This window comes from Salvelinus fontinalis, chromosome 10, assembly GCF_029448725.1.
Source record: "Salvelinus fontinalis isolate EN_2023a chromosome 10, ASM2944872v1, whole genome shotgun sequence".
In the NCBI taxonomy this organism is placed as follows: domain Eukaryota; kingdom Metazoa; phylum Chordata; class Actinopteri; order Salmoniformes; family Salmonidae; genus Salvelinus; species Salvelinus fontinalis.
The window spans coordinates 2,978,958-2,998,338 of NC_074674.1; the positions used below are offsets into that span (position 1 = coordinate 2,978,958).

At 41.0% G+C, this 19,381-nt stretch overlaps 2 protein-coding genes across 3 annotated transcripts; both read right to left on the reverse strand.

The window, feature by feature from the left end:
* Positions 1–4,384: 4,384 nt before the first annotated feature.
* Positions 4,385–9,366, reverse strand: casr (calcium-sensing receptor). Its single transcript, XM_055935118.1, has 6 exons — positions 9,078–9,366; positions 8,576–8,882; positions 7,649–8,488; positions 7,271–7,507; positions 6,450–6,573; positions 4,385–6,353 (listed from the first exon to the last, which is right to left on the reverse strand). The coding sequence occupies exons 1-6, from the start codon at positions 9,260–9,262 to the stop codon at positions 5,215–5,217; spliced, it is 2,832 nt and encodes a 943-aa protein (XP_055791093.1). The 5' UTR covers positions 9,263–9,366; the 3' UTR covers positions 4,385–5,214.
* Positions 9,367–11,051: 1,685 nt separating this feature from the next.
* Positions 11,052–15,006, reverse strand: eif4e1b (eukaryotic translation initiation factor 4E family member 1B). 2 transcript variants are annotated; one of them, XM_055935325.1, is made up of 7 exons: positions 14,785–15,006; positions 14,471–14,574; positions 13,976–14,071; positions 13,759–13,780; positions 13,485–13,598; positions 11,843–11,982; positions 11,052–11,380 (listed from the first exon to the last, which is right to left on the reverse strand). In XM_055935325.1, the coding sequence occupies exons 1-7, from the start codon at positions 14,809–14,811 to the stop codon at positions 11,266–11,268; spliced, it is 618 nt and encodes a 205-aa protein (XP_055791300.1). In that variant the 5' UTR covers positions 14,812–15,006; the 3' UTR covers positions 11,052–11,265. The 2 variants fall into 2 exon arrangements, with proteins under 2 accessions (XP_055791300.1, XP_055791299.1); XM_055935324.1 differs by having other exon boundaries at positions 13,717–13,780; positions 14,785–15,001.
* Positions 15,007–19,381: the final 4,375 nt, after the last annotated feature.

A 19,381-nucleotide genomic window follows, 5' to 3' on the forward strand; every position in this document is an offset into this window, starting at 1 on the left:
ATTGAGCCAGTAGTTGGAGCTTAGACAAGCCAGGCAGTACCCAAAAATGCAGCTTTCCTTTTGGAAACACATGATAGAGATCCAGTGGTCTCCCAGTTAAAGAAATTGAAAAAAAGAGGGTAGAGCAGAGCTCCCTGTGGAGTAGAAATGGGACCCAAAGATCAGGCCTTTCAAACAAGTGTGGGGGGCATTACATGTGAAGAATGGGGTGTTATGCCGTGAGTCAAAACTATGAAACAGATGACACCATCTGGAGAGGGGTTGTACCAGATGAGCTCGTACATGAGATACTTACCTTTATCCACAATGATAGAACCGGAGGCCATTTAGGAGTTTAAAAACTCACCAGTAAAATCAGAGCAAGATTTTATTGGACAGGCTGGCAGAGAGCTGTAAAGCAGTGGTGTAAGGGCTATGTGGCGCTGCATACAAGTGCGTTACAGGGTCCAGCCCCCAGAGTGCCCATGACAAGTTCTGTCACAGGCCGCCCTTTTGAGAGGATAGCTGTAGACTTAATGGGTCTGTTTACAGAGACGGGGCAAGGTAACAAACACATTGTGGTAGTGTCAAATTACTAGGTGGTCAGAAGCATATGCTATACCCAATCAGGAAGCAGTAACAGTGGCCAAGAAACTGGAAGAGGAATTTGTGTTGAAGCTAGGCATTCCTCGCTCTATCCATAGCAACCAGGGGCAACATTTTGAATCTACTCTTTTTAGAGAGATGTGCAATCTTTTACAAATCAACAAAACACTAACCATTCCGTACAGCCACAATCAGATGGTTTAGTGGAAAGAATGAACAGAACTCAGATCAATATGCTGTCACGTTTTGTTGATGACAATCAAAAGATTGGGATGAGATACTCCCATATGTGATGATGTCATACAGGTGTAGTGTTCAATCTTCCACGGGGTTCACACCATACAGGGTGCTGTTCGGCACTGAAATGACTTTACCGGTTGATGTGGTTATGGGATCACAACAAAATGAAGGGAAACAGTATGTTTCTCAGTATGTGCAAAAGGTGCAGGGGTATTTATGCACTGTAAGAGAAGCTGTAAAGAGAAATCACGTAAAAGCCACAGTTAAACAAAAGCAATACTTTGATCTAAAGGTGACACCACAGAGGTATGAGGAAAATGAATATGTGTGGCTTAGGGACTACCAGAGGAAAAAGGGGTTGTGACCCGAACTGACAGAAATTCAAGGGTTCTTTCAAAATTGCAAAGAAACTGTCAGAGGTGCTGTATGAAGTGAGTGCTGTGTAATGGACCTTATCATGCCGTGGTACACTACAACAGGCTCAAATCTTACTTTGGGATTAAATCAGAGTATGAGGTCACTGGCACGGGACAAGAGACTGAGTTGAGCACTGACTAATTTGTGCCTAGTCAGACATACTACCCCTCAAGGAAACAGGGTGCTCTGAGGAAAAAGCAAACAGGGAGGTCATTTTGCAGGGCTCTGGCAGTGCTCCTCCTTGCACAAAGGCGGAGGTAGCGGTCCTGCTGCTGGGTTTTTGCCCTCCTACGGCCTCCTCCACGTCTCCTGATGTACTGGCCTGTCTCCTGGTAGCGCCTCCATGCTCTGGACACTACGCTGATAGACACAGCAAACCTTCTTGCCACAGCTCGCATTGATGTGCCATCCTGGATGAGCAGCACTACCTGAGCCACTTGTGTGGGTTGTAGACTCCGTCTCATGCTACCACTAGAGTGAAAGCACCGCCAGCATTCAAAAGTGACCAAAACATCAGCCAGGAAGCATAGGAACTGAGAAGTGGTCTGTGGTCACCACCTGCAGAACCACTCCTTTATTGGGGGTGTCTTGCTAATTGCCAATAATTTCCACCTGTTGTGTATTCCATTTGCACAACAGCATGTGAAATTTATTGTCAATCAGTGTTGCTTCCTAAGTGGACAGTTTGATTTCACAGAAGTGTGATTGACTTGGAGTTACATTGTGTTGTTTAAGTGTTCCCTTAATTTTTTGAGCAGTGTATATATTTTTTTTTTGCAAGAATGTCTAGAAGCCTGATTTTGCTTTGTCATTGTGGGGTATTGTGTGTAGATTGCTCAGGAAAATGTTGAATGTAATCAATTTAGAATAAGGCTATAGTGTAACAAAATGTGGAAAAGTAAAGGCACTGTATATGCATGACTTACATACATGGAGTGCTCCATGTTCCGGCTGGTAGCAGGCCTCAACCTGGATGCAGGGAAATGCCCTGCCTTGGAGTATGGTTATATCCATCTCCACCAGGCTCCTGGAAATCATGACAAACCTGCTTATATTAACAAAAGAAAAAGGTAACTTTATTTAGTCAATGGAAGTCATGACAGCCATAGTTTCTTTACAAGGGAGAGTACAGTCGTGGCCAAAAGTTTTGAGAATGACACAAATATTAATTTTCACAGTCTGCTGCCTCAGTTTGTATGATGGAAATTTGCATATAGGTGTTAGTTGGTGGTATATAATAGTGGTATATAGGTGTTAGTTGGAGGTATATAATAGTGGTATGTAGGTGTTAGTTGGTGGTATATAAAATTGGTATATAGGTGTTAGTTTGTGGTATATAATAGTGGTATATAGGTGTAAGTTGGTGGTATAAAATAGTGGTATATAGGTGTTAGTTGGTGGTATATAATAGTGGTATATAGGTGTTAGTTTGTGGTATATAATAGCGGTATATAGGTGTTAGTTGGTGGTATATAATAGCTGTATATAGGTGTTAGTTGGTGGTATATAATAGCTGTATATAGGTGTTAGTTGGTGGTATGTAGGTGTTAGTTGGTGGTATATAATAGCGGTATATAGGTGTTAGTTGGTGGTATATAATAGCGGTATATAGGTGTTAGTTGGTGGTATATAATAGTGGTATATCGGTGTTAATTGGTGGCATATAATGGTGGTAGATAGGTGTTAGTTGGTGGCATATAATGGTGGTAGATAGGTGTTAGTTGGTGGCATATAATGGTGGTAGATAGGTGTTAGTTGGTGGTATATAATAGTGGTATATAGGTGTTAGTTGGAGGTATATAATAGTGGTATGTAGGTGTTAGTTGGTGGTATATAAAATTGGTATATAGGTGTTAGTTTGTGGTATATAATAGTGGTATATAGGTGTAAGTTGGTGGTATAAAATAGTGGTATATAGGTGTTAGTTGGTGGTATATAATAGTGGTATATAGGTGTTAGTTTGTGGTATATAATAGCGGTATATAGGTGTTAGTTGGTGGTATATAATAGCTGTATATAGGTGTTAGTTGGTGGTATATAATAGTGGTATGTAGGTGTTAGTTGGTGGTATATAATAGTGGTATGTAGGTGTTAGTTCGTGGTATATAATAGTGGTATATAGGTGTTAGTTGGTGGTATATAATAGCTGTATATAGGTGTTAGTTGGTGGTATATAATAGTGGTATGTAGGTGTTAGTTGGTGGTATATAATAGTGGTATATAGGTGTTAGTTGGTGGTATATAATAATGGTATATAGGTGTTAGTTGGTGGTATATAATAGTGGTATGTAGGTGTTAGTTGGTGGTATATAATAGCGGTATATAGGTGTTAGTTGGTGGTATATAATAGTGGTATATCGGTGTTAATTGGTGGCATATAATGGTGGTAGATAGGTGTTAGTTGGTGGCATATAATGGTGGTAGATAGGTGTTAGTTGGTGGCATATAATGGTGGTAGATAGGTGTTAGTTGGTGGCATATAATGGTGGTAGATAGGTGTTAGTTGGTGGCATATAATGGTGGTAGATAGGTGTTAGTTGGTGGCATATAATGGTGGTAGATAGTTGTTAGTTGGTGGCATATAACGGTGGTAGATAGGTGTTAGTTGGTGGCATATAATGGTGGTAGATAGGTGTTAGTTGGTGGCATATAATGGTGGTAGATAGGTGTTAGTTGGTGGCATATAATGGTGGTAGATAGGTGTTAGTTGGTGGCATATAATGGTGGTAGATAGGTGTTAGTTGGTGGCATATAATGGTGGTAGATAGGTGTTAGTTGGTGGAGTATAATGGTGGTAGATAGGTGTTAGTTGGTGGCATATAATGGTGGTAGATAGGTGTTAGTTGGTGGTGCAATGTTTTCCTTTTACCCTCTTCCTTTTTGACTTCTTGTATCACAAAATGTTATGAGATTAAACACTACCGCACAGTAGGTGGCAGCATGCACAAACAAATGTGCGAATGCTAGGATACCAAAGAAGGTTTGTTAGTGCAGGGCTGAAATAAAAGCCTATTCTCCATGTGTGTCCCCAGACAGACTGATGCATTGATAGACTACCACTACTAGCCTATATCTGATGAGCGTCCACTAATAGGCTACTTATTGCAGACTCTGATGCTTCTCTTCATTGGCATATGGTGATTTTATTGTCATTGGATGCATTGTGAAAACAAACCTTTTATTCCAGTGTATAGGTCTAACATGTGCAGTAACTTGGTGAAATACACACATGCAGAAAACAACCAGACAGTAGTATGACACCATATTGAAGAACCTACAGTAGTCCTAATGTAATGTTTCCCAACCCTGGTCCTCGAGTACCCCCAACAGTACACATTTTTATTGTAACCCTGGACAAGCACACCTGATTCAACTTGTCAACTAATCATCAGGCCCTCAGAGTTGAATGAGGTGTTTGTCCAGGGCTACAACAAAAATGTGTTCTGTCGTGGGTACTGAAGGACCAGGGTTGTTAAACACTGGCCTAATGAGAAAGACAGTAGGAAAGAGACTGATATAGCCTACATTAGTAGGCCTATGTCCTGTGCCATTGTGCTCAGAGTGAATTACATAGTTTTATTGTCTCCTGTTATACCTCATGTATTTTACAGGTCATAGTTGAACTTTGACAATGTGAATCTATTGTTATAGAAAATAGGTATGGAAAGTATTACATCATTGTTAATTAATGTCTGCTCAACAATGACTTGAATAGGCTATTCTATTCTCAAGATTATCAAGAAAACTCAGTAAATTATGTATTTGATGATTTTCAGCATTTTGTAATGTCCTCATAATGAACAACACAGATTATTGTAATATAATGGAATCTTGGCCACCTATCCTGTGTCACCATTCTGAATACATCAAAGCTTTTAATATCATAATTTCTGCTACAACTACCCAGCCAACAAAGAATCCAACACCAACTCAGGTTTTGACAAGGCCCTCAGCCCACCAAAAGACACTTCCCTACTTCATAGAATTCTTTCTGGACTCCTCAAAGCTCAAGGACAGAGTAACTGTTCCACTTCCAAAGCTTACTCTTGGCTTATGGATTCTCTGCTGACCTGATGGGGAGTCATTGTCATTGGTCTTGAGGCTGATGGATGAGGAGGGAGTTGAGGCGCAGGATCCCCCCACACTGCTGGACCTCTTCCTGGAGGCTGAGCTGTGTCTCAGAGTGGCCTTGGCTGCCACTTTGAAAGAATGGGCCGCAGTGCTACAGCGAACCTCCTCTATAGTGTTCCTGGACGGTTTGAAGAGGATGATGTAGACTTTATTGAAGAAAATACAGGCCAGCAGTCCAAAGCTGGAGGCTAGTATGGCGATGACCTCCACAGCCGACACAAACTTTCCATAAGTGCTGAAGTAGGCAGGGATGAAAGAAATCCAGACGATGAAGAAGATGAGCATGCTGAATGTGATGAACTTAGCCTCAGTAAAGTTCTCTGGCAGTTTTCGTGATTTAAATGCAAAGAAGAAGCATATGGCTGCCAGCAGGCATGTGTACCCAATTAGGAAGCCAAGCGCCATCATAGAGCCCTCATTGCATGTAATGAAAATTATCTCATCAATGTCATGGTTCCTGTAGCTCGCCGGAGGAGCATTGTAAAGCCAGACCACACATATCATTACTTGCACAAATGTGAACAGGAACACCAACAGGAACTGCAAGTTTAGCCCCCACCACTTACGATGGAGACTGGTGGGGATCTTGGCTTCGAACACTAGAAGTACTCGGTTAGTTTTGACCAGGATGCAGGAGATGCAGAGAACAAAACTTATCCCGAATGCAGGCTGGCGTAGACGGCATGTCCAGTCCTGGGGTTCACCAATGAAGATGAGGGAGCTGGAGAAACAGCAGATGAGTGAGAACAGGAGGAGGTAGGATAGCTCTCTGTTTGTGGCCTTAACAATTGGGGTGTTGCGAAATCTGATAAACACCCCCATCACGAATGCTGTCAAGAACACCCCCAGCACAGAGCATAATGCCAAGGCGATCCCAAAGGGCTCTGTCCAAGACAGAAACTCTATCTCCTTCAGGAAACAGGATGTGTGGTTCTCATTAGACCATGAGTCATTGGGACACTTGGTACAAACACTGGCGTCTGCAGGAATAGAGAAGTAGTGTTTGTATTATTGATAGAAACATATGAAATAGCAACAGATTATATAATGGGGTATTTCAGATTTTTCTTTCTTACCTTTGTGATCACTATACTCTCCTTCTGAGCATTCTGTACATTCAAAGCAACACGTTGGCATGCTTTCTATGATCCCCTTTCTGGTGCCTGGTTCACAATCTTCACTACAGTTAGAGAATGGCACCTAATGAAATGACAGAAACCCAGACAAAGATCATGCATAATATGATTTTGGATACAGAACCAATAGAAACAAATGCAACACATACTGTATTTCAGGAAGAAAAAATATATAAGTTATCTCAATATCAAATAATTTCTGGGTAACAATTAAGTGCCTTACGGTAATAGTTGTCCATTAAAATGGTCAAAAAGCAACAAAAATTGCTTTTTAGCAAAGCACTTTCTAAAGCAAGAATTTTGTTAGGACTGTCTGGGAGTGGTCTGAGGGGGATGGATGTGTAATCTGTAAACTAGCTGTTATTGGCAGAGAGATTATGAACTATTTTATTGGTCTATATTAATTCACTAAAGAATAGTTAAATAATGGTCTATATTAATTTTGGTAGGACATCATTGTAAATAAGAATTTGTTCTAAGCTGGCTTGCCTAGTTAAAATGAAGGTTAAATAAATACAAATAAATTCACACCGCCTGGTGATGTCACCAGGCAAGCCAAAACTCCACCCATGCAAAACCTGCAAATCAGAAAGTCCTGTGTTGATTGTTTTTTCAACAAGCAACTATCAGTAAATAACACTGGCCAAATTCTTCACACTTTTACAGTATTCGTTTCACAAGCTGTTGTACAATATATTACAAAACACAGAAAAAAATATGACTGCACTGGGCCTTTAATATCCCTGTTTGGAGCAACATACCTCAGTATTATATCCATTCCACAGAATCTTTGTGTTATCAATGAAAAGTTGAAATGAAACTCCTCTCTTAGCTCGCATGTTGTAGAAGCCGACCTCTTCAAACACAACAGAACCATCCTCAGGAGACCGGTGCCAATTGATAATGGTGTAGTTTCCTGACGGATCAGCATTCTCATCAAAATGTACCTTTTCTCCCATACTGTTTGAGAAGTTTAAATGTCTGAGCTGCTTGAGAACCTGTAATACAGAGCCAGGTATTTGATCAGGAAGGGATATAGGAAAGTATACAAAGGGGTCAACAAAGCTGGGAGCAAACAAAAGAGTATACAAATGGATTTGTCAATTAGATTTCCTACTCTTTTTAAAGTATCCATTCACCTGCCATGCTTCTATTTTCTTTATATCTGCACATGAGTTGTTAGAAAAAAGACCCCGTCCAGGAATGCAGGTGAGAATGTCCTGCAGGGCCTGTGCAATGGAGTGAACTGCAACATACACATTATAGGAAATACGAAGATGAGTGTAATCCAGATATGGGGTCTCTGCACCCATTATGTCCTCCTCGCCAGTACACAATGGTCTGAAACTGGTGCTCCCATTCTCACTGTCTCTCAATCTCTGGCTGTCTTCCAGATAGCAGTTAAAAGTCTCCTCCCAAAACTCCCTGACAAACTCATTGTGGCTGGATTTCTTTGGCGTGACCTCTTGTAAGAAGTCCTTGAAGCCAGGTATTTCGCCTGCTCTGAGCGCAAAGCCAATGGTCCCAACTACAACATCAAGGTACTCTGGTTTGGCGATGAGGGAGGTAGTTGCCCAAGCCTCGCTGGCCAACCAGATGCGGTCGGTGATGTTCCGTCTGACCATCTCTTTGATAAGAGGCTCAATGTCAGGCCCACTGGCAAAAACGACAATAACTTTAGCTGAGGAGTTCTCAATACGGTCAACCAATCCTTGGATCTGCCACTCCTCAAAGTACTGAGAGATCAGCTCACTCAGATGGATACAAAGGTCTCGTTCTTCCATCTCTTTCTCAAATTTTTCAATCCCTGGACGTCCATACTCATCATCAGACGCCACTGCAATGACCCAATTCCATTGGAAGTAGTCGATGATATCTGCCATGGCAGTGGCCTGGTGCTCATCTGTGGGAATGGTCCTCATGAAGGATTTGAACTGGTTCTTGTTGCTCAGCAGGCGACTGGAAGAGGCATAGCTGATCTGCAGCAATACAGGGGGAATAAAGTTACTGATATGTTATTGTTGATTGATTTAAATCAGGAAATTGGAATTGAGATTGTAGCTCACCTGTGGGATGTAGAAGAGGCCCAACAGATTGGCAACAGCAGTGGAGACTGCTGACCCAGAAGCCCCCACCACTGCTATAGTCGATGGGATGTGATCTGTGCAGTTACAGAATTCATCCAAGTTCAGAGAGTCAATCTTATTCTGTGCTACGAAACTGAGGGTAGCCTCCAGGGCCTTGGACACGGTGTTGCAGGTGTCAAAGATCCTGTAGCCCAGTGTGATGTTGGGCAGGAGAGTACTGCTGTTGTTGATCTCCTCTATTGCAAAAATCATGGCCTGAAGCCAACGGAATCCCCGGAAATTGTACCTGCAAGGGGTGGCACACCATAACATGCATTTAGATACCTTTTGGTTTTCATGAAGTACAATCCAATAATACTGACTGCAATACATTAATGTATATATTTAAAGACCATTTCATTGTCAGTTAGCACAAAGCATAGTTTTATACAGTTCTGCATAAAAATAAACACACAGCCTCAATTTCCGATTCAAACCTTACCGTACACACTCTGTGGATTCTGGCCGCGCTGCCAGGTCTTGGTCTTTGGAGGTAACACCAAAGTGCATTGGAAACAGCCCGCCCAGCAGAATATCCCCAGTCTTCTGTGCTCTCTGATGAGGCCCATAGGTGGAGATGACAGAACTGAAGCCCAAAAGCACCAGGTAATACAGGTAAAATCTCATTGTTTAGCTCTCAGGAGGGGCTTGTCCTCTCAGCACATTAGACTTCAGAGTTAACCTCAGTCTTGTCCCCTCCAGTGACTCTGGCTGTCGCCTTGTTTCTGACTCATGCTGTTCTTGATCTGAAAAACATCCGTGTGAGAAGTCCATTAGAGAGAATTGGAAATGTGTATATTCTTAGTTTAACAAGTCAATTGTCTTGCACAATCCTGTAAAAAAAAGTTTTTAAAAGACAATGTTTTAAAGGTTAATGAAATATAGCTAACCATGTTTGGCCCTAATGACTGCCATTGTTAGATCTTGTCCAATGTAGAACACTGAGGAAAAAGTCGCTCTGCACCGTGAACCCTTTTGGGTATAAAAGCATTACAAGCTCCTTAGCTCCTATTGTTGTAGTCTTTTTCCCTCTTGTAGACGCACAGTAGGAGTGACATGAACTAAGAGCGGCGTCACACTCCACTGCTCTTCCTTCCTGCTAGTGCAATGCTGTGGCCAGTGTACCCTGTCACCATGGAGAGGGAGTAATAACGGCCTGGGTCTGGCTAATTATCCTGGAAAAATGCTAGAGCAGGATTGTGCTATTGAGCAGAAGCCTGCTAGAACACTCTGGAAAAGGATACTGAACAGGTTATACAGAGGTCGGCATGCCCCGTCTATACCAACCTAACTCTCAAACGTGTGCCCAACTAAGAAATTTAACGAAATGTATGAAAATCTGATACTGTACATCCACATCTGCAGTAGATAAGTCTACGGTTGCTGTGACTGGCAAAAATTGAGATTACAATAATGAAAACCCAAGGAGGATGGATAACAAGGTTACCATCAACCATAATTTAATTTCACGTGGCATAGTAATGTAAAAAATAAATTCTCAGACCTTTAACTAGACAAAGGTTAGGGAACAAATTCTTATTTACAATGGCCAAACCCAGACGACACTGGGCCAATTGTGCGCCGGCCTATGGGACTCCCAATCACGGCCAGTTGTGATACAGCCTGGATTCGAACCAGGTTGTCTGTAGTGACGTCTCCAGCACTGAGATGCAATGCCTTGCGCCACTCGGGTGCCCCAGGTCACATAATTCCCATAACAGAATGCATAATTGAATGCAAACATCTTCCAGGTAGGTACTCTTACTTTATGAATACACAAAAATGAGTTTCCTTCAAAATAATTGATAAAGACAACAGGCATTCCATGGCATTCATTTAAGCTAATGCATCTTTAGTAAACAAACATGTGAAACAGGTGTTTCAAGATCAACCCAATGATTATATACAAACAGTTAATTTCCCAAAAGCACAATGTTTGTGATTGCATTTTAATGGTATGCAATAACACTCTCCATCTTATATGAAGAGCTATATACAGAGCTGAGGCAAGAGAAACTTACCTTGATAACGCTTGATTTCAGACGAACCAAAGGAAATACAACTGATATAACAAAAATGTAATGCTGTTGGAACAAAGACTCTCCTGCAATTCTAGCCTCTAATTAATTCAGCTCAGTTGTTTTGCCGAACCCCGCATCTGAACGAGATGAAACATTAACTAGGAGGGCAGTCCATTTCCTTTAGGAGATTAAGCCTAAATTTGGTCACGCCTTTTTCAAGTTTGTTGTAGTTGAGTAAATTCGAGAGAGAAAAAGGTACTTCCCAAATCTTACAGTTATGCATTGAAATGGCAGACAATTCTTTACAGCACAGGAACAGTATTGTTTGTTTAAATTCAGGGGTTAGTGCTGTGCCAAATACCATTCCAAGATCTGAAGAAAATTGCAAAGACAAATACAATCCATTCATATTTTATTTTGTAGGCCACAAAAAAAAATGTCTTACCTTCAAAAGAAACAATGTCTCCCACATGTATCATGCCAAATTTACTATTTAAATAAGGTAATGAATTAAGCGCAAATACAAACTTAACATGATAAATTACAGTACAGAAAAACAAAGCAGACTTGTCCTTTGCTATAGGAGACTTGGAAAAAACAATAACATTTCTATACCACAAACTTGTTCTTTGTTATTGAATTGCTTTTGGTGGCTGTGTCTGCATGAGCTTGATATCCAATGACGAGTTTTGGAGGTAGGCCTAGTCCTTCCTTGTACTTTCGTCTGAAAATATGAATCATATGGTAAAACATTCATTTAACTGACCAATCAAATGATCAAAAAGGTAGCCTTGAAAATAAAGAAAAGCTGTTAAATCTGGATGTATGGGGGAAATTGTTGATGCCAATTATCTGTAGCCAATGCTATATGTAATACTAATATCCTGGGAGCAATGGATTGCACCATTAGGTTTTTCCTTGGTCTAACCATTTTTCATTAGGTTGCTATGCAAATGTCCTCATCCTGAACAATTATAGTTTACAACATGATGGCCAACAGGACACATCTGGCTTCTGTGGGATCTGGCCCAAGCCTGGCTGTAACTGGAGTGAAACCGGCAGATAAAATCCATAACTGTTCAAGGCAAATATGACTAGTCTGTCGAGACACCTGTGAATCAGGGCAGACATGACACTACAGAAACGAGTAATTTGGTCCGGCCACACTGCATAATGTCAGACTTACCCAATATAGGTAACTGCTTCGCCATTCTCTGTATCGGTGGTCCAGATGGCGATTTTGTCACCTTTGGCTCGAACATTGATGACAGCACCGCAAACATCCCTGCTGAAGGAGCCAAAGCCCTCTCCAATGAGGCAAAGGAGCTGTTTTAAAAATTAAAAATAAATCATGAAATGCATAAATTAAAGATTACTTGCATTTCAGAGGACTACAGTTTGTTGTTGTTGGAGCGCAATCTGAGGGGACAGTATTAATTCAGTGGTCCCACATCATTGGTTTCCTCAGTGTTACAGGGCCCTGGGTATGAACCCCAACAGGCAACTGGGTCCTAGACCTCCTGACAGGCCATCCCTAGGTGGTGAAGGTGGGCAACAACACGTCCACTTCACTGAGCCGCAACAGGGGCCCCACAAGGATGTGTGTTCAGCCCCCTCCTGTACTCCCATGACTGCGTGGCCACGCACGCTTCCAACTTAATTATCAAGTTTGCGGACGACAGTGGTAGGTAGGCCTGATTACCAACAACGACAGAGCCTACCTGTGGTGAGGGGCCTGGCGAAGTGGTGACAGGAAAATAACCTCTCCCGCAACAAAACAAAGAAGCTGATAGTGGACTTCAGAAAACAGCAGAGAGAGCACTCCCCTATCCACATCGACGGGACCGCAGTGGAGAAGGTGAAAAGCATCAAGTTCCTCAGTGTACACGTCACTGACAATCTGAAATGGTCCACACAGACAGTGTGGTGAAGGCAGCGCAACAGCACCTCTTCAACCTCAGGAAGCGCAAGAAATTCAGCTCAGCACCTAAGACCCTCAAACTTTTACAGATGCACCATTGAGAGCATCATGTTGGGCTGTACCACCACCTGGTATGGCTACTGCAACACCCGCAGGGCTCTCCAGAGGGTGGTGTGGTCTGCCCAACGCGTCACCGGGGAACACTGCCTGCCCTCCAAGACATCTACAGCACCGGTGTCACAATGCCAAGATCATCACGGACTACAGCCAACTGAGCCACAGCCTGTTCACCCCATTATTATCCAGAAAGCGAGGTCAGTACAGGTACATCAAAGCTGGGACTGAGAGACTGAAAAACAGCTTCTATCTGAAGGCCATCAGACTTAAATAGCCATCACTCCCAGCCTCCAGCCTTGAACTTAGTCACTCACTAGCCAGCTACCACCCGGTTACTCAACCCTAAACCTTGGAGGCTGCTGCCCTATGTACAGAGACATGGAACACTGGTCACTTTAATGTTTACATACTGCTTTACCCATTTCATATGTATACACCATTATAGTCAAGGCCTATCATTTTAATCTATTGCTGTACATACTATATCCACCTTGACCATAATGTCTTTACATCATAGTTATACTCTGTACTCAGACATTGATCGTCCAAGTATTTCTATATTCCATTATTTTACTTTCAGAATGTGTGTATTGTTAGATTATACTGCACTGTTGGAGCTAGGAACAAGCATTGCTACACCCGCAATACCATATGCTAAATACAGTATGTGACCATTCATTTTATTCAGATTTTAATCAGCTTTCTGACATAAATATTGAGCAAACAGTATTTCTGGTTTTCATAGTGATACAAAACTGAAAGTGTTGGGCAGAGTGGACCGACTACTGACAGTCTCCTTCCAGAAGCGGTCGAGTTCAGTGTGCCTCTGCTGCTTCGACAGTGTAATCAGCCAGCGTCCTCCACACTTGTTACGCCTGTCTTCCCACATTGGCTCAATGCCATCCTGGGGGAAGTGACAGTATCACTTTAGTCCAATTAATATAGGAGTACATGTACGAGAAGTATTATGGATAATGTAAATCTCAAACTGATGGATACTTTTCTCCAAAAGTCTACATCACCTTGAAAACTGAGTAGTCGCAACCAGATGAAAGCTTGCTCACCAGCTGAATGTTGTTGTACAACCTAATAAAAATAAAAAAACATTTTCAGTCAAGAAAACAATAAGGTGGTGACCTACATCATAGGTTCTCAATATACTTTTGTAGGTTGAATTTACTGAAACTTGCCTAGAAGTTGCAATAGCCACAGTAGGTGTAAAACTGTCAAGGATATCGCCATTTAGTCTACTGTAAATCAAGAACAAACTGCAAAACTCACGCCCAGAAGTCTTCCACTGTGTCAAACTTTGTGATGATCCTCAGATTGTCCTGCCACATTTTGCTCTTATCGTTCTTGTAGAACCAGAGAGCCCATCTGAAACAATGCACAAGTGATTGAATAAAAGGAGGGGTTGGTGGACCTTCATCAAATATTTATATTGTTATCTGAATTGTAATCTGATTCACAAGTGATTTCACTTCCTGCATATTAAAAAGTACATATTGCAACAGAAAACATTTACCGTTAAAGAACCAAACAGAGTAAATTAAAATTAGAGGGACCTACCCAAATTTGTCCAATATAAAATTACCTTTCGTTGTTAAACGTTTTCCGTAGAGTAAACGGTTGGTTGCGAAAACGTTTAGCAGACGAAACGTATTCATCAGCGTAATGAATACACCCAGGTGTGAACTATAAATGTTATTTATTGACAAAACAATAAAAACTTCCACGTAATTTAAATGTACCAATAATCTCAACCGGAAAACACACCTGTTTTGTAGGGGATGCTTCACATGTGGTCCCACAATAACACGCACCACTTTGTTATCAACCCTTTTTTTGGCTCCATCAATCTTTTTTAGGGCTCCTTTGTCCTAAAAAAAATGGGAGAAGACATTTATAAAATAGGCATATAGGAAACGCGTAGGGAGACGACTTCGATTTAATTAAAAGGCAACGGTATCAAACAAGCAATCACTATTTTAACAAAACTGTTCTAAAAAAAAGTTTGTCAAATTGAAAATAGCGAAATCAAGTAATTTAACACTAGAATTCCAGCAAAATATAGTCTAATGAAATCTTACCAAGCGACCTGCAACGCACGCCATCATGAACGTAATTAGTTTGACGAAGCAGGTGTGGCACTTGAGGTGTCACAGATAATTGAAACGGGTTCTTCCGGTGGATTTTTAACGAAATATGGATTAAACCAGAGAGGAAGGGGCAAAGCGAGAGAGTCCTCTCCTGTCATAATGTTCCCACGCGTGAATACAGCGATAAGCAGACCGCCTTGAAGACAGCTGCCTTCCCGCCTTCGGGACGACTCCAATTGTTAGGGCGGAGATAAGACCATCTCGTCATTATATACAGTATCTCTTATTAAACTTCAGTTATGGCCTTTCACCCATGTACTTTAAGCATTTACCACAAGATGGTGCCGTAGGCAACATACCGTAGTTTCCATTATTCTTTAGGCACGTTATGGACATTTGTTGGGAGGAAATCAGATGATTTTTAAAATATAATTAACAAATCAATACAAAAAGTACATGGGGGGAACACAAGTATATTTAAATAATATACAAAGGACATTTGGGCTAGGGGGTACAATATCAAGTTACACAAGGGTCTGAAGGGGCCTACACACATTTAGAATTCTAGCGGCCTTTTTGTTGGTAGAGTATTTAATTGTCTTAAAACATAGTTACATTTATTTTTGTAAGGTAAAAAAATGTCGTGGTTTGTTTGTAAATTTACATTTGTGAACATAAAATTTCGCCCAAAAAATTATGAAATGAATTGCATAAAACGGTTTCAACTTATTTCTATCGTAGGTAAAGAATCCAAGCAGTACATCTCTCCATAATAGTGTACCATTTTCAGAAATGTGTTAAATTATAAATCTACTGATGTCATGCCACAAATTCCTTACATGAATACAAGTTTCCTTACACTAAGTTGATTGTGCCTTTAAACAGCTTGGAAAATTACAGAAAATTATGTCATGGCTTTAGAAGCTTCTGGTAGGCTAATTGACATCATTTGAGTCAATTGGAGGTGTACCTGTGGATGTATTTCAAGGCCTACCTTCAAACTCAGTGCTTCTTTGCTTGACATCATGGGAAAATCAAAAGAAATCAGCCAAGACCTCAGAAAAAGAATTGTAGACCTCTGCAAGTCTGGTTCATCCTTGGGAGCAATTTCCAAACGCCTGAAGGTACCATGCGCATGTAACAGTATAACTTTAGACCGTCCCCTCGCCCCGACGCGAACCAGGGACCTTCTGCACACATCAACAACAGTCACCCACGAAGCGTCGTTACCCATCGCTCCACAAAAGCCGCAGCCCTTGCAGAGCAAGGGGAAACCCTACTTCAGGTCTCAGAGCAAGTGACGTAACCGATTGAAATGCTATTAGCGCGTACCCGCTAACTAGCTAGCCATTTCACATCCGTTACACTCACCCCCCTTTCAACCTCCTCCTTTTCCGCAGCAACCAGTGATCCGGGTCAACAGCATCAATGTAACAGTATAACTTTAAACCGTCCCCTTGCCCCTACACGGGCGCGAACCAGGGACCCTCTGCACACATCAACAACTGACACCCACGAAGCGTCGTTACCCATCGCTCCACAAAAGCCGCGGCCCTTGCAGAGCAAGGGGAAACCCTACTTTAGGTCTCAGAGCAAGTGACGTAACCGATTGAAATGCTATTAGCGTGTACCCGCTAACTAGCTAGCCATTTCACATCCGTTACACTCATCTGTACAAACAATAGTACGCAAGTATAAACACCATGGGACCAAGCAGCCGTCATACCGCTCAGGAACGAGACACGTTCTGTCTCCTAGAGATGAACGTACTTTGTTGCGAAAAGTACAAATCAATCCCAGAACAACAGCAAAGGACCTTGTGAAGATGCTGGAAGAAACAGGTATAAAAGTATCCATATCCACAGTAAAACGAGTCCTATATCGACATAACCTGATAGGCCACTCAGCAAGGAAGAAGCCACTGCTCCAAAACCGCCATAAAAAAACAGACTACGGTTTGCAACTGCACATGGGGACAAAGATTGTACTTTTTGGAGAAATGCCCTCTGGTCTGATGAAACAGAAATAGAGCTGTTTTGCCATAATGACCATTGTTTGGAGGAAAAAGGGGGAGGCTTGCAAGCCGAAGAACACCATCCAAACCATGAAGCACAGAGGTGGCAGCATCATGTTGTGGGGGTGCTTTGCTGCAGGAGGGATTGGTACACTTCACAAAATAGATGGCATCACAAGGAGGAAAATTATGTGGATATATTGAAGCAACATCTCAAGACATCAGTCAGAAAGTTAAAGCTTGGTCGCAAATGGCTCTTCCAAATGGACAATGACCCCAGGCATCCTTACAAAGTTGTAGCAAAATGGCTTAAGGACAACAAAGTCAAGGTATTGGAGTGGCCATCACAAAGCCCTGACCTCAAACTCATATAAAATTTGTTGGCAGAACTGAAAAAGTGTGTGTGAGCAAGGAGGCCTACAATCCTGTCTCAGTTTCACCAGCTCTGTCAGGAGGAATGGGCCAAAATTCACCCAACTTATTGTGGGAAGCTTGAGGAAGGCTACCCAAAACATTTGACCCAAGTTAAACCATTTTAAGGCAATGCTACCAAATACTAATTGAGTGTATGTTAACTTCTGACCCACTGGGAATGTGATGAAAGAAATAAAAGCTGGAATAAATCATTCTCTACTATTATTCTGACATTTCACATTCTTAAAATAAAGCGGTGATCCTAACTGACCTAAGACAGGGAATTTTTACTCAGTTTAAATGTCAGGAATTGTGAAACTGAGTATAAATGTATTTGGCTAAGGTGTATGTAAACTTCTGACTTCAACTGTATAATATAAGTGTGGAGAAAAATGATGCATATAAATTAAGGATCGGGAAAAGAAAACCTGCTGATGAAAAGCAGAGAGTTTCACTGGAACTTTTTCAATATTATAATTGCAAACCAACATGAAGTTAAGGCCACCAAAAGTAGAGAAGACATGAGGAATACAATTCCACATAGAAGTGGGTCTTAGGAATTGTTTTATCCAATTGATCTTAAAAGTATTATTTAAGGTAGTAAAGTCTGGAAAATTCAGCCCAACATACTCATAAGTATTCATCACAACAGATTTCTCCACAGAAATCAGAGGATTCCACATGTGCAGTACAGAGCTTCTGGACTGAAGGGAGTAGGCCTACACTCCGTTTTCACAGTGAATTCTAAAGCATATTCATTTTGCACTCTTAGAGCATGTTAATATAGCAAAGCATAATCATTGACATTTAAGAACTCATGAAATTTAGTAGAAGCAATAATGAAAATAAGTATGCAGTGTTTTATTTAATTATGATTTATTGTCATAAATCATACTATATGTTTGTCTATGGTTGTAAAATTTCCAAACACAGTAAATAAGCAATGAACCCAAAACATTTCCTATTAGAGAATAAGATCTATTGAAGTGGGGATTTGATACATCTTCTAGAGGACTGTGATCATCAACTGGTTATGAAATACATGAGTAAATTATGAAATACTGTATGTACCTTATTACCTTTTACGTCATAAGTCACCTAAATGTGCCCTGTTCTGGAATGTTCATATAGGTTTTGCCATGAAGGTGAGCATCAAGCTCAAGTCACTACCATGCATCCCTAAAATAATGAATTCACCACCATACTGTAACCAAAAAACAACAATTAAATAAAACAATAAACAAATAATTTATTAAAACCCCAGTCTATTGGACATATTCTCTAAAACAACCCCTTGAGCTGTTGACATGACCAATTATGGACAGGTTGCGGACCAAGTCCAAGTTCTACAACAAATCAGTCTGGTCCTCTTTTTCAGAAATGGCACAGACATCTGAAATGTAACATAATCTGTCTAAAATGCTTGTACTTCAGAGATGTGAAAGTTAACAGGAGAGAAGCTATAGGATGGGTTTGTGCCTACGAATACCGAGGACAGAATCCAGGACAACCCAGAGGGTCTGCACCTTAGCACACGGCCAAGAAGGTAAGATTACCTTAACTTAATACTAATAGTGACATGCACTGTAGCCTTCTGTACTGCAGCCTTGGTCACACGGAGTGGATCTGTATGGTCTCATCTGCTGCTCTACGGGCAGTATGTCTTCCATGCATGAACTGAAAATATCTAATATCAAAACGTATTTATGAAACAGGGAGAAGAAAATCCACTGCTACAGTCTATCACAAATATATTTTCAAAAGAAAAGAGCTAATTGTTTGCTTGATGAAGTTCATATGGGTTAAACATACAGCTGGCCATAGCTTTGTTTGATTTTGACAAATTGTATTTGTCACTCTGATCTTGTTATCAAATTTGTAATGCATGTGGAAGATGATCTAATCCTATTTATGAAATAATAGATACTGAATGTACTGCTTGCAAAGGTTTACAATAGTAGTAGTTTTGTCTGTAGTGTCTTACAAGCAGTATGTACAACAGTTTACAGTAGATCTATAATTAAAATCAACACTGCTTGTCATTGGTTGATAGATAGATTAAGTCTATACATTTGAATTCTGTTTTGATGTAATATATGCCTACCATTACTCAGTGTTCTAAAACAGTTGGTTTTACAAATTATGTGATGAACGGCATTT

What these genes read in the sequence shown, in the direction of transcription:
- eif4e1b (XM_055935324.1), bottom strand. Translation starts at nt 14,811, where the DNA reads ATGATGGCGTGCGTTGCAGGTCGCTTG. An exon ending in CGTGCGTTGCAGGTCGCTTG is followed by an intron (nt 14,575 to 14,784) that starts GTAAGATTTCAT and finishes CATTTTTTTTAG; the next exon opens with GACAAAGGAGCCCTAAAAAA. An exon ending in ACCGCTTCTGGAAGGAGACT is followed by an intron (nt 11,983 to 13,484) that starts GTCAGTAGTCGG and finishes TTTTTAAAACAG; the next exon opens with CTCCTTTGCCTCATTGGAGA.
- casr (XM_055935118.1), bottom strand. Translation starts at nt 9,262, where the DNA reads ATGAGATTTTACCTGTATTACCTGGTGCTTTTGGGCTTCAGTTCTGTC. An exon ending in GAATCCACAGAGTGTGTACG is followed by an intron (nt 8,883 to 9,077) that starts GTAAGGTTTGAA and finishes CACCCCTTGCAG; the next exon opens with GTACAATTTCCGGGGATTCC. An exon ending in AGAGTATAGTGATCACAAAG is followed by an intron (nt 6,354 to 6,449) that starts GTAAGAAAGAAA and finishes CTATTCCTGCAG; the next exon opens with ACGCCAGTGTTTGTACCAAG.